At 35.3% G+C, this 17,587-nt stretch overlaps 2 protein-coding genes and 1 pseudogene across 3 annotated transcripts; all 3 read right to left on the bottom strand.

Moving 5' to 3' along the window:
* Window positions 1-217: 217 nt before the first annotated feature.
* On the bottom strand, window positions 218-2,664 carry LOC110427065 (berberine bridge enzyme-like 8). 2 transcript variants are annotated; one of them, XM_021442451.1, is made up of 2 exons: window positions 1,480-2,664; window positions 218-1,209 (listed from the first exon to the last, which is right to left on the bottom strand). In XM_021442451.1, the coding sequence occupies exons 1-2, from the start codon at window positions 2,205-2,207 to the stop codon at window positions 603-605; spliced, it is 1,335 nt and encodes a 444-aa protein (XP_021298126.1). In that variant the 5' UTR covers window positions 2,208-2,664; the 3' UTR covers window positions 218-602. The 2 variants fall into 2 exon arrangements, with proteins under 2 accessions (XP_021298126.1, XP_021298125.1); XM_021442450.1 differs by having other exon boundaries at window positions 218-2,663.
* Window positions 2,665-8,143: 5,479 nt separating this feature from the next.
* LOC110427064 (berberine bridge enzyme-like 14) lies at window positions 8,144-9,745 on the bottom strand. Its single transcript, XM_021442448.2, has one exon. The coding sequence runs from the start codon at window positions 9,743-9,745 to the stop codon at window positions 8,144-8,146; it is 1,602 nt and encodes a 533-aa protein (XP_021298123.2).
* A 5,379-nt stretch (window positions 9,746-15,124) lies between these two features.
* Window positions 15,125-16,729, bottom strand: LOC110427249 (berberine bridge enzyme-like 17 pseudogene; annotated as a pseudogene).
* Window positions 16,730-17,587: the final 858 nt, after the last annotated feature.

Raw genomic sequence — 17,587 nt, 5'->3', positions numbered from 1 at the left:
AGGAAACAGTCCATACGTTTACAAGGCATGCGGCTGCTCAAAAGACAATTGGCAACAACTATCAAAAGAGACCATTTTACTTAGAAGCAGTTGGAGTGTTGATGTTGAAGAATTCAATATGCAGAGCTCATGCAGAGGAGCAGAACCTGTTAAAGTATGATTGAGGCAGTTGAAGAAGTTATTTATCAGTGTTGATGACCAAAGATAACTCTGTGACTTTAAAGCAAAACTATTCTTCATTCTGCAGAAAACTTTCTCCCTTTCATCACATTTTCTCTGCATTTTTAAGTGCAGTGTGTGTGCTCTTTAGATTGCAGAAACTCTCCCTTTCTTCATTATATTCTCTCTGGAATCTAATTCTGTAACAGGGATGAACATTATACAATATTGCTCAACTTTTAGTTCGCAACAAATAGTTTCTAAGTTAATTCTATAACAAATAAAATGGTAAACAAATAAACAAGTACTTGGTTTTCTTTTCAACAGGGATGAGCATTAGGTGTAAATATTCTGATTTATGAGTGAAGATTTGTTGTCATTGTCTGTATGTTCAGGGAACTAGCATAGCCTCAAGGAAATACACAAGGTACATGAACTAACTTCTATTCTGCCATTGTACTCTTCCAGAATGTAAGAGATGGAATGCTTTGTTCATATCTGAAAAAGTTGCCTGGATCTACCATACTTTTTACTTGTACCAATCTGTCAAAATTTCCCTTGAAATACTTACTTGCCCATACCTTAGCCTCTGAGTAGCTTGCATTGCCAATTTCATTGATCCCTATGTCCACATCTCTGTAGTTGAGATATGAACTTCTAGGAGATTTTGATACATAAGGTGTCATATAATCATAAATCCTTGCAATCTGATCCAAACTGCGATCTGCAGCCTCAGGGCCATCCTCTTTCCAAGTCACTGAGTATTGGATTTTGTATATGTTCCCTACTCTGTGAGGAAATGGAGTTTCAGACTCTGAAATCTCACTCATTTTCCCACCATAAGGATTTAATGTTAATGCTGGTCTTCGCAGTTCAATCATTTTCTTCCAAATCCCTTCAAGATCCTTCTTGGAAATCGGTTCCTGCACATAGTCTGATTTCTTTTTCAAGTACTTCTCTGGTTGAGGTTGCCGATTAAGCAAAACCTCCAAGGATGTTCCTTTTGGATAATTAGACCAAAACAGGACAGACTCAATCCAGCTCATTTCACTACAATTCATAGGCGATAAACCCAGTTCAGGAAATGTTCCATTCATTAGGGAAATAAGTTTTTCCGCATTTCCAAGAAACAATGCGATGAATTTAGCTTTGATGGACGGTAAATGCGTTTTAGTCACTGGTAGCAGAACCACTCTAATGAACAGATTTTCATCTATTTTATCAGCAATATATTGCCATTTATGAACAATATCTGTTGCACCTTGTTCTAATGTCTTTTCTATTCTAAAAACAGTAACAATTTCTGGGACAGAAACTAACTTGATTTTCCATGAAAGAATGACTCCAAAGCTAGCTCCACCACCTCCTCTGATGGCCCAAAATAGATCCTCTCCCATTGATTCTCTATCCAAAATTCTGCCATTAGCATCCACTAGCTGTGCATCGACAATATTATCAGTAGACAATCCATGTTTTCTCATCATGTTACCATACCCACCTCCACTGAAATGGCCACCGACACCTACTGTGGGACAAACTCCAGCTGGGAAGCCATGGGTCTTACTCTTTTCTGCAATTCGATAGAAAAGTTCACCCAGTGTGGCACCCGACTGAACCCAAGCACTTTCATCCTCCATGTCGACGCTTATAAATCGAAGATTGAAGGTGTCAAGGATCATAAATGGAGCTGCCGACACATAAGAAAGGCCATCATAATCATGACCCCCGCTACGGATTCTCATTTCCCAGCCATGGATTTTGCAGCAAATGATTGACGCTTGGATGTGAGAGACATGGGACGGAACCACAATGAATAGAGGCTTTGGGGTTGTGTCAGATGTGAATCTAAGATTTCTGATGTATGATTGTAGAATGGAGGTGTAGGAAGGATTGGTGGGGAAGTAGGTGACTGAAGAGATTGGTGGGGAGGTGACAGAATGATTGGAAAGGCACTGAAGAATGCTGCTTTCTTCGAGTACATCTGAATTTGCCATTGAATTGCAGAGCAGAAAGACGACAACTGATAGAATTGAGACAGGATTCCTCATTATAGTACATGCGAGATGTGGCTGGCTCTTCCCCAAATTAAGAATTACAAGTTTAGTTACAGATTCTTCTTGTCTAATCTAAGGATTAGAAGCAAGGGCACGCAATAACCTGAAACTTAATTCTTGTACTTGATGCAACGCATCCAGCTAAGATTATCTAAAAGAGAAGCTTCTGCAAAAGTCAAATCCAGTGGGGAACAACAATTAGTGTCGGTTTAAAATATCTGTCTCCAGCATATTCTCGGGACTGAAAGTTACTACTAATAACAAAAGTAAAACTGTCCCATGAGCTTAGCTCAACTGGACTTCGCTGTACCAATTAGACCACCAAAGACCCAAAAAAACTACTTCAAATTGGGCAAATGGTAACAGGCAGAATTGACCTCCCAAAAAAGAGCTCAACCATCCATCTGTTGCTGTTGACTTTTAGAAAATGATTGAGATTGAAGTTGTAACAATGGTGGAAAATATTCAGAGCAGAAATGAAAGAGATAAAATAGCTGAGGAAGAAGATAATTTTTATAGCAGCAATAAGGCCTTTTATATGATATAAAGGCTTCAAACCCAACAAACAAGGTGTCTATTAGGCACATTACCTTTTACAATGCAGACTAACAAGCAGAATAAAATAAAATAAATGCAAAAAGCAACTAATATTGAAATACCAGACATGTGAGAATCACCGCCTGGTGACTACAAGAGTGACACATTACCAGCTCGTGTCCTTGTCTTCACCAAAATTAAAATGAAACCTTTAGCGCCAAATCCTACAAAACTGGTCTTCGTTCCAACACACCACTTGGAGATTAGGTTTGCAGATTCTCATCTCACTCCTCAGAGTCTAAAATTTATCCTTGCTAAGCACTTTTGTGAAGATATCTGCTAACTGATTAACAGTACTGCAATAGTTGATGGAGATTTCTTCATTTCTAGCAGCTTCTCTACATTGCATGAAATTTAACTCTTACATGCTTTGTTCTTCCATGACTTGCTAGATTTGAAGCAATTGCAATAGCTGATATGTTGTCCACCCAAAGAACAGCAGGTGCTTCCTAAGTAATCTTCAAATTCACAAAAATTTTTCTTAGTCATGGTGCTTGATTCATAGTAGCTGCAGTAGCCATATAGTTTGCTTCCGCAAAGGATTGTATAACAATTTCCTGCTTGTTTGAGTTCCAGGCAAACACAGCACTCCCAAAGGAGGAGCAGTAACCACTGATGCTTTTAGAATCATCCACATTCCCAACCCAGTCACTGTTTGAATAACCCTAAAGTTCTTGTTTCACATTTCTGCTAAATTTGAAACCAAAGCTCAAAGTTCCTTTAACATATCTAAGGATTCTTTTAGCTGCAGTCATGCATAAATTTAGATAAAAGACTAGTAGCATACATGATGTGTAGATGCTGCAGATGAGTTTTTTGTTCCTCTGCAGCTTTTCCTGTTGGATTGGAGGCTGGGTTTCCTTCTTGATGGCTGTAGCTACGTTCTTTATGTTGAATGAATTATCAGTTTTACTTTTCAAAAAAAGTAGCATACATGATATCTGGCTTGGATGCAGACAGATAGAGCAAGTTACCAACAAGTTTTCTGTAGAGAGTTTCATCAACTTTAGCACCACCATCATCCTTGCTGAACTTACGACTAAAAGCTACTGGTGTTGCCAGTGCTTTACAGTTTTTCATTCTGAATTTTTTATGCAATTCAGAAGCATACTTTTTCTAATGCAACATTATGCAGTCACCCTCTTGTTCAATCTGCAAACCAAGGAAGTAAGACATGATGCCAAGGTCACTCATGTTGAATTCATTCTGCATTCTCAGCTTAAAATTGTCAACAACACTGTCATCTGGTCCACTGTTAAGCAGATCATTCACATAAAGTGACAATATTAAGTGAACTTGTTTACCTGAGCTCTTATATAATATACAAAGTATGTTCACTATTGCTCTTGAGAAACCCTTGACTCTGCAAATAATTGTCCATCCTCTCATACCAAGCTTTTGGGGCTTGTTTAAGTCCATAGAGAGCCTTTACTAGCTTGCGTACCTTATCCTCACTACCAGGTTCAATAAAGCCCTCAGGCTGCTCTGCATAAATATCTTCCTTGATAGTTCCATCCAAAAAAGCAGATTTAATGTCCAGGTGCCAAATATGCCAATTTTCTCTAGTTGCTACTGCCACCAGTAGCTTGATTGTAGCATGTCTAGCTAGTGGTGCAAATGTTTCAAAGAAATCCTTACCATATGTTGGAGAGAAACCCTTCACCACCAGTCTTACTTTGTGTTTGTTGATCGACGCATCTGAGTTGAGCTTTGTTCTACACACCCACTTAACTCCTATGGCCTTCTGCTTGTCCGGTTTATCAACAAGAATCCAAGTTTGATTCTTCTTTATCATTGACATCTCAACTTTCCACCATTGTTATAACTTCAATCTCAAATCATTTTCTAAACGTCAACATGGTATGAGAGCCCTAATGGACCTTAAGGGATTGTAGGGAAGGTTTTCTTAACTATTGTTTCACTGTTTTCTTTTGGTTTGACACTCTTTGTTTTTGTGGCTGATTGAGTGATGGCTTCTTTGAATATGAGTGTTACTACTCCTCCTGTCTTCTCGAGGCAGAACTATCTTATTTGGGCAATCAAAATGGAGGCGTACCTGAGAGCGTATGATTTGTGGGAGATCGTAGAAGCTGGTGGTGATCCACTTGTTTTGAGAGTTGCAAACCCGGCGATTGCTCAGTTGACATAGCACAAAAAAGAAGTTGCCAAAAGGTACAAAGCCCTTTCAGTTCTTCACTCTACAATTTCATATTCTATTTTTACTAGAATTATGAATTGTAAAGCTCCCAAGGAAGCCTGGGAAAAGCTGAAGGAGGAATTCATGGTAGTGATGGGACTAGACAGATTCAAGCTCTCAACCTTCGGAGAGAGTTTGAAATGCCAAGAATGGGAAATATGAGTCTATAAAAGGGTATGCTGACAAAGTTCTGAATAATGTGAATAGGTTGAGGTTGTTAGGTGAAAATGTCTTTAAGAAACGAACTGTGAACAAACTACTGGTTAGTTTACCAGAAAAGTTTGAAGGGAAGATTTCTTCACTTGAGGATTCAAAGGACCTTGTGTCAATATATGTTAATAAATTGCTTAATGTTCTTTAAGCTCAAAAGCAGAGAAGAGCTTTGAGGTAGGATGTATGTGTTGAGGGAGTTTTATTGGCTAGAAACACAGAAAAATGATCTGGTGGAGAATATCAAAAGAAATCAAGAACTGATAACAAGGATAAAGGAAAGAAAGGTGGTGATAAGAAACAAGGAGGTTAGAAGAAGAATTTTCCACCCTGCTCTTATTGCAAGAAGACTAATCACACTGAGAGGTACTGTTGGTACAGACCTACTATCAAGTGCAACGTTTGTCATCAACAGGGTCATGTAGAGAAAGCATGTAAGAATCGAGGTGTGAAGATAGAGGAGAAGGCTGCTGTTGTTGAGTAGAAAGACCAAGTTGAAGATGAGGTCCTGTTTATGGCAAGAACAGCAGACAATGATGAGAAAAGGGACACTTGGCTACTGGACAGTGGGTGTTCCAATCATTTGACTAGCTACAAAGACCTTTTAATAACACTTAACGAGAGTTTTAGTACCAAAACGGAAATTGACAATGGTCCTATTAATTCTTGGGACTGGTACAATTGGAGTTCAAACTCCAAATGGAATCAAGTCAATATCAGGTGTTTTTTATGCACCAGAAGTTAGCCAGAACTTATTGAGTGTTGGTCAACTGGTTGATGACAATTTTGAGTTGGTGTTTAAGGACACGTCATGTATTGTTATTGATCCTATTAGTAAGAAACTTTTCACAGTAGGAACGAGAAACCAGTGTTTCCCTTTGAATTGGATGAAGGTAATACATTTTGCTTATAAATGCTCTCAGTCTGATGAAGAATTTTGGCACAGAAGGTTTGGTCATGTGAACTATTGTTCACTTAAGTAGATGGTTTCTGAGAATTTAATTGATGGCTTGCCTATGTGAATATTGAAAAATATGCAGGATATGTCAGCTTGGGAAATGAAAGCGTGTGCCATTTCCTAAGAACAGCAACTGGAGTACCACTCAGAAGTTACAACTACTTACATACAGATCTTGGTGGCCCAAAGAAGACTCCTTCATTAAATGGGAGTAAATATTACTTACTTCTTATTGATGACTATACAAGGTTCAATGGGGTATTCTTTCTTAAGCTGAAGTCTGATGCTTTGAGTTCTTTCCCTGTTTCCATTTTTAATCAGCAACTGCCTCAGTAAAGGAACCAGGTTCTGTAACAGCAACACAACATCTGGAATAAATGTCTTGTAAAGACTTTATTCCTCTCACAGGTACCTCATCAATATTCCCATATAAATCTCCATTAGCTTCTGACTCAGTAAAGTAATCTGCAACAATTTCTTGACCCTGTGCATTCTCAACAGAATTTGTGTCCCAATTCCATCTCATATTCTCATCAAAGACTACATCTCTGCTGACAAAGAACTTCATTGTCTTTATATCTAGCAGCTTATATCCTTTAGAAACCTCACTATATTCAAGATGTATAGCAACAAAAGACTTTTCATCAAGCTTTGTTCTTCTTGCATTAGGTATTTTAACATAACCTATACAACCATAGACTTTTAAATGTGTAACAGAAGTTTTAGAGTTATACGAGGCTCCATAAGGAGTTTTGTTCACCAAGGCTTTGGTTTTGGCTGTATTGAGCAGATAGTTTGCTGTGTTAACAGTTTTTGTCCAAAAGAACTTTGGTAAGCTCTTCTCAAACAACAGACATCTTGTCATCTCCATTAATGTTTTGTTCTTCCTTTTTTAGATTTCATTCTGCTGTGGACTATAGGCAATTGTCAACTGATGCACTATAACATACCTGCTTAAATATTTTTCAAACTCCTTGGAAGTGTACTCAGTCCCATTATCAGTTCTTAATTTTTTGATTGTTGACTCTGTCTGGTTCTCAACTGAAGAAATGAAAGAGATAAAATAGCCGAGGAAGAAGATCATTTTTATAACGGTAACAACGCTTTTTATATGAAGCCTTGATAACAGAGAGAGCAAAACAATAACGTTTTACAGAGTACCTACAGGGAATAAACACGTGACGCACACAGTTGGAGAGTCGTTGTACAATCTTTTATACCCAACAAGCAAGTTGTCTATCAGACACATGACCCTTTACAATGCCAATGTAGACTAATAAATAGAATAAAATAAAATAAATGAAAAAAGCAATAAATATTGAAATAGTAGACATGTGAGAATCACTACCTAGTGACTACAAGAGTGACACACTACCAGCACGTGTCCTTGTCTTCACCAAAATTAAAATGAAACCCTAAACCCCAAATCTTGAAAAACTGATCTTCATTCTAATAGTTTCTTTGAAGAAATGGAATTTTTTCCCCAATAAATAAAAGGATGAAAGCTTTCATTAACATCATGAAAAGTCAGCAGCAATATTAGCCTATTTTGAAGCAAAAATATAAAGTATAAAAACATATGACTTGACATGTTACGAGATTTCATATTAGATAAGTAATGAAAAGATTATTTCATTAAGTTAACTTTTTGAGATGAGTGTGTTTTTCTTTGGGATTTCAAACAAAATATTAATGTCTAATACGTTTGTGATTATCAAGCAATTGAAAGTCTTGTCCCAATAGTTCTTCTCATCAATTATAGTTAATAGCAAAAAAAATAATGGTAATTAATTGAATGTATATCCTAACAAAATAGGAAAAAGAAAACTCTTTTTAGACTATTGAAAATTTGTTAAACAAAATGGAAGGAGGAAGAATAGTGCTAATAACATTATATTTTTATTGGTGCATATTTATATATTGCAAATGACTATGCTAAACATCCTGGTGATCAGGTACTTTTTGTCATCAGCCCTTGCAATCAGATGAACGAGTTGGAATGCTTTGCTCATAGCGGAAGAAATTGTCGGGATCAACCTGCGTCTTCACATCCACCAATCTGTCAAAATTTTCCTTGAAATATTTGCTTCCGTAAACTCTTCCTTCTTCCAATGTACCATTTGAGTTCACACCAATGTCGATATCCCTGTAGTTGAGAAATGATTCCCGTGGATTCTTTGACACGTAGGGAGTCATGGCTTCGTACAGCTTCCTGGTCCAATTCAAGAAGTTGTCAGCGATGTCGTTCCCTGGTTTTTTCCAGTTGGAACCATACTGAATCTTGAATATATTCCCTGCTCTGTGGGGGAAAGGAGTTGCTGTGGGCAAAATCTCACTCATTTTCCCTCCGTAAGGATTCCAATTCATCCCCACATTCTCTGCTTCCATCATTACTTTCCATATGGCTTCCAAGCCAGCCTTGGGGATAGGTTGTTGGACATAATCTGATTTACGTTTCAGAAAGCTTTCACTCTTAGGAATTCTTTGGAGCAACACGTCTGTTGATGATACATTTGGATAATCGATCCAAAAGAGAACTGATTCCACCCACCTCATCTCGATGCAATCTTTTTTCTGCAAACCCAGTTCCGGGAAGCTCTCGTTCATCAATTGAAGAAGCCTTTCTGTTTGCCCCAAAAACATAGCTACAAAAGATGCTTGAATCGTATTCTGGCCTGGAGGGCTTCCAATTTTTTCAGGGCTCAGCATCAATCTTATGAAAAGATCTTCATCCATCCTATCCGCAACCTGTTGCCACTTGACAACGAGGTCAGTGGCTCCTTCCTCCAGGTTCTTGTCTACCCTGAAAACAGTGACAGTTTCAGGAACAGGAACCAACTTGATTTTCCATGAAAGAACAACACAAAAACTAGCAGCACCCCCTCCTCTGATGGCCCAAAAGAGATCTTCTCCCATAGACGCTCTATCGAGAATTCTACCGCTAGCATCAACTACTTTCGCGTCTATGATATTGTCAACAGAAAGCCCATACTTCCTCATCATGTTTCCATAGCCACCACCAGTGAAGTGCCCTCCAACACCAAGAGTCGGACATACCCCGGCAGGGAAGCCATGAACTGGACTTTTCTCCGCAATCCTGTAATAAACTTCCCCAAGGCTGGCCCCCGCCTGCACCCACGCACTTTCATCTCTTACACTGATATCAATGCCTCGAAGATTAAACATATCAAGAATAACAAAAGGAACACTGGATACATAAGATAGACCCTCATAATCGTGGCCACCACTCCGGATTCTGATCTGCAAGCCAACGGATTTTGAACAAACAACAGTTGCTTGGACATGGGATTCGTGCAAGGCGGTCACAATAGCGAGAGGTTTAGGGGTTTCAGGTGTCATGAACCGGAGATTCCTTACATATGACTCTAAAACAGATGAAAATGAAGAGTTGTTAGGGGTATAGATGGCTCCAGAGATTGGACTAGAGGATTGAGATTGCTTGGAAAGGCATTGAACAAACTTGTCCTGAATAGATTGTGAACTTGCCAATGAAAACGAAATGAAAAATATTGAAAAGGCTGAGAGAATCGCAGATGATGAGGATTTCATCTTTGCTGGCCGCTCTTTCATCACAGGGTCATCAACATTCCTCTTATGAGGATTGATTCTACCGTCGAAGCCCAACACCAAAATGGCATTAGATTAATTTCTTGCGTTTATTTTTCCATTGAAAAGGAAAGATATTTGTATGGTGAAACCGTCATAGAAGGAAGATTTAAGAAGGATCTGATCTGCCTTCCAAAATTAAACGAGTCATGCTTGAAATTGAGATACCATCAGCTCGGCCAGGGAGAAAAGCTACACGGCTGATAGCTTTAATGGAAAGGTTTTATAAAATTGTTATACATCCATTAAATTACAATTAAAATTAAAAAATTAATATAATTATAAATAAGGACGTGTTAATTACATTAATTGTTAACGTTTTGATTAAATTTTGTTAATTAATTTATTATATTAGAATTCTCTTATATAATATGTATTTGAAAAAATTAATCAAAACTTCTAAACAAAACTTACATGAAAGCTAATAATAAATATGTAAATCTCTTAAGTCAATAGCAGATTTGTGGAATTTAAGTGTTCTTCGACTGTGGTGTTGTAGCCGCTTTCTCCAATCAGGTAATTTTTGGGTAGATTTCTTTTTGATCTTGCACTTGTAATATCTACATATATTAAAAGTTGTCCTCAGGAGGGGACAATTAAACTCAATTAGAGTGCTACATCAAAAGTTCAATTAATTGACATGTGGTGCTCTAATTGAGTGAGAGCTGTCGTTTTCTTTAGTGGGCATGACATTTTGGTATTTTTCTCTTGTTTAGGTTTTTCCATCGTTTCTACTTTTACTTTATCCATTCTAATTTTTGGTTTCTCCTCTAGGTTTCTATGCCTTCTCTTTTCTTTTACTTTCTCTATTTTTCTCATCTTTTTGTTTAAGTTGTAGAGCTTTTTTCATTTTTTATTTTTTTAGTTGATTGAACGGATTAGATAAAGATAAACTGGATTCTCTCTCATTTTTCTCCTTTCTTCTTTATCTTATTTCCTTGCCCATTGTTTTACTTTTTAATTATTTATTTGATTTATTTAATTTCAACTTATAAATTTATTCAAATTTATGAAATTAATTTAAAAAATGGTAAGAATAAAAATAAAATAATTAATTGAATAATTAATTCCATGATTTTTTGTTTATCTAGCTTCTATTATTTGAATTTTTATAATATTATTGCTTCTATACAGAAATTAAAAACCTTTGGTGTAAGTTTCTAATTTTTCATTTTTTATCTCATTTCATTTGTTTGTTAAAGCTTTTATTATTTGGATTCTTTAGCACTTTTATTTTTATTCAAGCTTTCAATTGAATTGATGAGCTTGATATAGGGAATTCTAGTAATTTCATTTTATGTCTTGCTGTTAATGTAATCAATTGTTGATCAATTCTTTTGATTTCATTCCAAATGCTTAAATTGAATTAAAAGGAATAGTAGTTAAGCACTTGAAGCATAAGAGAATTATGAATGTTAGGTGAAGTAAAATGAAGAATGATTACATTTGTGCTATTTTGTTTTTTGTTAATATTCACAGGTATTTGTTTTACGATTTTGTTATATGATTAAGTTATTTTTGGAATCTCAAGTTTAGAATTTAATCATTTGTGTCTTTTGTTTTAAATTAAGAGACTTTAAAGTAAGTGTGTTTGCCACATAAGATTGATATGGATTAGTATATATTTCTTCATTAATTGTTTATAAAGCTTTTTCAAATATAGTTTTCAGCTCTCATTACATTATCTATTTATGAAATTTTATAAACACCGGTGCTCTTCTAGTATATATTAAAAGAGTGGAATTTGAATTTTTTTAAATTAAAAAATAAAATAATGATGATACTTGGAAAGTGGTCTCTAATCCTTCCACAAGGTTAATGCTTTTCTCAAGTAGTGCATAACTATAGAGGCGCAACAAAGGCAAGAATGTAGTGCATACCCTAATCATTGAGCATTTGTTTTTTCCTTTTGGCAAGCATTGAAAAGGATATAAATGGAGATATTTTTTATTATATATGAAAAAAATTGGAAAGAAAAATTTGTTGGTGTAAATAGGATTTAGATGGAATTCAAGGAATAGATAAAAGTAATTTCAGGGCTAGCCTTTTAATAAGCGCTATTTTTAAGATCTATTTCACCCTCATCACTTTATATGCAAAAAGAGAACTAAGCGAATAGTTTTAGGGATATAATGAAACCAACGTCTAACTTTGTTTTTATACGTTAAGAGAATAGATCGCTAAATACACTCGAGGGTTTGCAAAGTTATTCGACATTAAGGCCTTTTTCTATAAAAAGTAGATTATAAGTTATTTGGATTCTTTTGATACATGATGAGAACTTAAGTGTTTACGTTTATTTTCAGAACATAATACTTTTATTGCTTTTGATATCTTTGCTCTTGTCTGATTTGTTTTGGTGTGTTAAATTGGTTGACAACAAGTCCTTTATATAAGCTTGCACATGTTTCTTCTCAAGGACACAATTTTTTCATCAAGGTATCTTTTGTCTTAAAGATACCTTTACATTTTGCAAGACACAATCCTTAGATAAAGGTATTGCTCTAATATTCACCTTATGAAAGGAAAACAATTCATTCCATAAGGCATAATCTTTTCATATATAAACTTTTGGACTATGGTAATTAAAAAAAAACTTTTGAGCTTTGGTGTTTTTCTTGTTGTCTCATAACTTTTAGTTTTAGAGGTGTTTTTTCAACATGTCATTTTACATAAAGACATAACTATTCATAAAAATACCCACATATAATCCAATAGTCATATTATGTTACACTAGGTGATATAACTTTTAAGTTAACGATAACTTTTCATACAAAAAGACAACCTTTTATTTTGAAAATACAGCAACAACGCCCTACCATTTTCAAGATTTTCAAATACCATCAACTTTCGAAATCTTGTGTATAAATAAAGGTATCTCAAAGATTTAAACCTTGACTTAGTTACTGTGGTTGGTTCTACTCTGAATTGAGTCGTTGACCAAGCATTGATCAATAATTCTTCATTTGACTAGTCGGGCCACTAAACACACACAAGCTTCCTTTTTCAATTTATATATAGTTTTGTCAACTTGTTTTTATGGCCTTGTGTTTTACATCTAGTCATGAGTGCTGCCAAATTCAAGCCTTTAACTCCTAGAAATGGCTACACTTCTACTCATATAGGTAGCCCCTATCAGAAGTACTCTATAATTATAGTACTTCGACATATACATGTTATGGGTCTATTAAGAATTTTTGTTCAACTTTACTTTGGATATTACAGGAACCAAGTACTATATATTTTAGGATGAAAAATATAAATTAGTGCTTGCAATCATCCATATGGTAGAATGGTCAATACCCAAGACTTGCAAGTTAACCACAAGCGTCGATGCGAGTTGTTTATGAGAGTAGACTGTTAAATACACCTAATAGTTTGTGAAGTTGATTAGCCTTAGAACGTACTTTCTCCAGCAAGTAGATTATAAGCAATTTCATTTTCTTTTATACATGATAGGAACTCAAGTGTCTATGTTTATTTTCAAAACATAATACTTCTATTGCTTTCATTTTTCTACTTTTGTCTTATTTATTTGGTGTGTCAAAATAATTAGTAACAAGTCTTTTATATAGGCTTACAAGTATCTCTTCTCAAGGACATAATCCTTTCATCAAGGCATCGCTTTGCCTTAAAAATACCTTTGCATTTTTTCATACACAATCTTTGGATATAGGTATTGTTTTAATAATCATTTTATAAAAAGACAACCATTCATTCCATAAGATATAATATTTGAGCTATAATATGAAAAGATAACTTTTCATATCCAAACTTTTAAGCTGTAGTGTCTTATTTGTTATCTCATAACTTTTGGATTTGAACGTGTTTTTTCAATATTTCACTTTACCAAGAGATATAATGAAAAACCCACCTACAATTCAATAGTTACATAATATCACATTATGTAACATAATCTTTGAATTAAGATAGCTTTTCATATGAAGAGACAACCCTTTATTTTAAAAATACACCAACAATATTTGTGGACTTTTGGCTAGACAATGTGGGTGTCTTATATGGACCCCACATATCAATATGCATCGATTCAAAGGCATTCTCAGAACTTTGAACATGAATTGGAAAAGAAAGTTTTCTTAGTCTTGCTAAAAGGCAAATTCACAAAGTAAATCATTTATGCATTTAGTATCTGGAAATTGTTGATTTATTACATTTATCCTCTTTAAACGAACATGGCCTAACCTAAAGTGCCATTGATCAAAAGACTTGTATCTTGTTTTACAAGCACTAATAGAGAAACCTTGGGGAAACGTCACAAGTTTTTTAAAACAATACTTTGAGAAATCTTGTTCATCTTGATCATCTTGCATCAAATAAAGTCCTGTGAAGGCTCTAACAATCCCAATCATTGTCCATGAAGGAATGTCCTAAACAACAGAATACTTGTCAATGAAAAGAGCACATGTTCTCCTTATACTAGTAATCTGACCTACTGGTATAATATTGAATTTGACACTTGACACACAAGATATTATATAATGTTGGTGATGAACTTAGTTTGACTGTCCCTATATGGGAAACAATGATCTTTCTATTATTTGGTAGCTGAACAAAGCAATTGCTTACAAGTTTAGCATATGTGAAACTACTTAAGGAATAGGATATATGATCATTTGCACCTGAGTTTATTATCTAATGATTTTGTTTAATCATGCTGGTATCCACATTTTTATATTTAAATGGCATATTATTAACAATGTTGAAGCAAGAGTAGAAGTGTCAATATGGGCTAGCCTGACCCAAAAAATTATGGGTCATGAAAATATGAGTTGGGTCGGGTCAACCTATTTTTTACATGAGCTATTAAAACCCCATCTTTTATTATAAAAGTTAGAGCTACAAGAGTAAAGGAAAAAAAAAGGAGATTATATATTTTTTTAGTAGCTTCTTAAGTTGCTTGTAAACTAATACTTTATGTTATATTTATTATCTTAAATTATATTAATATTTAAAAGATAAATATGAAATAATTCTATATTATTATTATCTCTTAAAATTACTATTAAAGTAATATTTTGTGTTACATTTATCAACTTAAATCAAAATAATATTATACTAAATTCAAGTTTAGTTAATTTAAAATTTTTGAATTTCAAACTTTCCAAAATATATTATTTGAAATTTTAATTTTATAAAATAATTTAAAAAATAATGGTTAAATTAAATTCTTTTAAAAAAAATCAAACAGAGAGAAACCGAATTAAACCAAGACTGCCCAAATAGCTCTTTGAATCAATTATTATTAACATTTGGGGTGACAAGGAAGCAATCAACATTTTATTCTCTCATCATCATTTGAGCTTATTGTATATAGGACGGGAATGGGGGAATGCTTTGTTCATTTTTGAAGAAATTGTGAGGGTCTATCATGGTTTTGGCACGCACCAATCTCTGGAAATTGCCCTTGAAAAACTTAGCCCCGTAAACTTCGGCTGCTGCAAAATCTGTGTTGTTGCTGTCGTTGCTGCCGACGTCAAGATCTCTGTAGTTGAGAAATGCCTCCCTTGGGCTGCTGGAGGCGTACGGTGCCATCGCACTGTACAATCTTCTGGACCATTCCAAATACCGTTCGGTAGCATTGATTCCTCCTTGGGCGTCCGACCATAGCACTGTATACTGCGCTTTGAATAGGTTTCCAGCTCTATGGGGAAATGCGGTTTCCGACTCTGTAATCTCTGCCATTCTTCCACCGTAAGGATTTAGCTGCACATAGATATTTTCGATGTCCATCAGCAAATTCCATAAGGTTTCCAAGCCTGCCTTGGGAATCACTTCTTTGAAGTAATCGGACTTAGTCTTGTATAAGACTTTGTCTGTTTGCACTCTATGTTTGAGCAAGACGTCAACGGAGGTTCCATTGGGGAAACCGGTCCAGAAAAGGACGGATTCGACCCAACTCATTTCTAAGCAGTCACTTCGTTTCAAACCCAATCCAGGTAAGTTTGCGTTCACCAGTTGAACAAGTTCATCAGTTTGTCCGAGAAAATGGCCGATGAAAGGAATCTGTACTGTTTTGTTGCCCTTGCCAGTTCCAATCAAAGGCCGAGGCGCCAGTCTGATGAAAAGTTCTTTGGGTAGTTTATGAGCAACTTGTTGCCAACGATAAGCAAGATCTGTTGCGCCTTGTTCTATAGTCCTTATGACTTCGAAAACAGTAACCTTTGGAGGAACACGGAGCAGCTTGATCTTCCATGAAAGGATGATCCCAAAGCTAGTTCCTCCACCTCCTCGGATTGCCCAAAACACATCTTCTCCCATTGACTTTCTGTCAAGGATTCGACCATTGGCATCAATTAGTTGGGCGTCAAGGACATTATCTATGGAAAGGCCATATTTTCTCATCAAGGGTCCATAGCCACCTCCACTGAAGTGTCCACCAATGCCAAGAGTAATGCAAACTCCAGCTGGGAAGCCATGGACTTTACTTTTCTCTGCTATACGATAATATAGTTCACCGGTGGTCGCCCCTGCTTGAACCCATGCCGTCTCGCTTGCCATATCAATCTCTATAGACCGAAGATTGAACAGATCAAGAATGACAAATGGGACGCTTGATACAAATGATAGGCCTTCAAAATCATGACCACCACTGCGAATTCTGATTTGGAAGCCAAGTCTCTTTGCACAAACGACAGTTGCTTGAGCATGGGATTCATGTAGTGCTGTTATAATGGCCACTGGTTTCAAGGTTGCTGAGTACAAGCTTCTAAGGTTGTTCGTGCGTAACTCATAAATGGACTGAAAGGAGGAATTCATGGGAGTGAATATGGCATCAGTGATTGGGTTTGAAGGATTGGAATGCTTGGGAAGGCATTGAAGAAAACTATCAAGAGCTGAATCTGATGTTACCAATGAAATTGAAAACAAAAGGATTGAAGCACAGAATATAGAGGTTGAAGCTTTCATTTTTCCTAATTGAATCACGAGATTTTTAATTGGTGTGTTGTTTAATTCAGTGGTGTATGTAGATATAGTGCATAGGGTCTTGAATCTCGACTGGACGGAGCTCAATTTTAGATGCTTTAGAAGGAAACTAAGACTAGAAAATGAACTTACCATTATTGAACTATTTCTGGCCAATAGTTTAATTCTTTGTTTTCTCTATTAGTAACAGTTACTTTAATTTTTTTTGCTGTTACGTTATAAGTTTAGGTTCAAATATCACCATATGTAGATTTATTCTGGTGTTTTAAATTTTCTTTAACTCTATACCATATTTGCCCAGATCTTTGATTCTTTATTTATCAGGTTTATTAATTGATTTGTATATGAAATGTAATAATTACATCATATTTATTATATATATATATCATATACATCTGAACATATTTTCGTTTCGATTTTCCGCTTTTTGAAAGATTAATTGAAACGAACTTTGAAGAGTAAGATTATCAGCTGGTCAACTAAATTAAACAATAAGTAATTACACAATTGCATCATTAAATTAATCTCTTAATGGGGATATTAGAGATCTCACTTACAATTAACAAAATTGACTGAAATCTGAAAATTTTGTTAAATCTGCTCGATCTTGAATTCAGCAGAACTTAATTTAACTACAAAAATCAACAACTCAAACTTACCAAATTCGAACCTAAATGATAATATTAACTCAAAACAATATGAAAGACTGACATGAAACAATTTTGAAGATAAGATAAGTAAAATTTTTCCTTTCAAGTATTTAATTTAATTAAATAATAATAATACACGCTTTTCAAAAGAATTAATATTACACAAACTATTAATCTACTAGTAATTTAA

The sequence above is a fragment of the Theobroma umbraticum genome, unplaced genomic scaffold (genome assembly GCF_002168275.2).
Source record: "Theobroma umbraticum cultivar Fairchild unplaced genomic scaffold, ASM216827v3 scaffold_228.0, whole genome shotgun sequence".
In the NCBI taxonomy this organism is placed as follows: Eukaryota; Viridiplantae; Streptophyta; class Magnoliopsida; order Malvales; family Malvaceae; genus Theobroma; species Theobroma umbraticum.
Note: the sequence above shows the minus strand (reverse complement) of the source record. Positions and strands in the feature narration are given on the sequence as shown.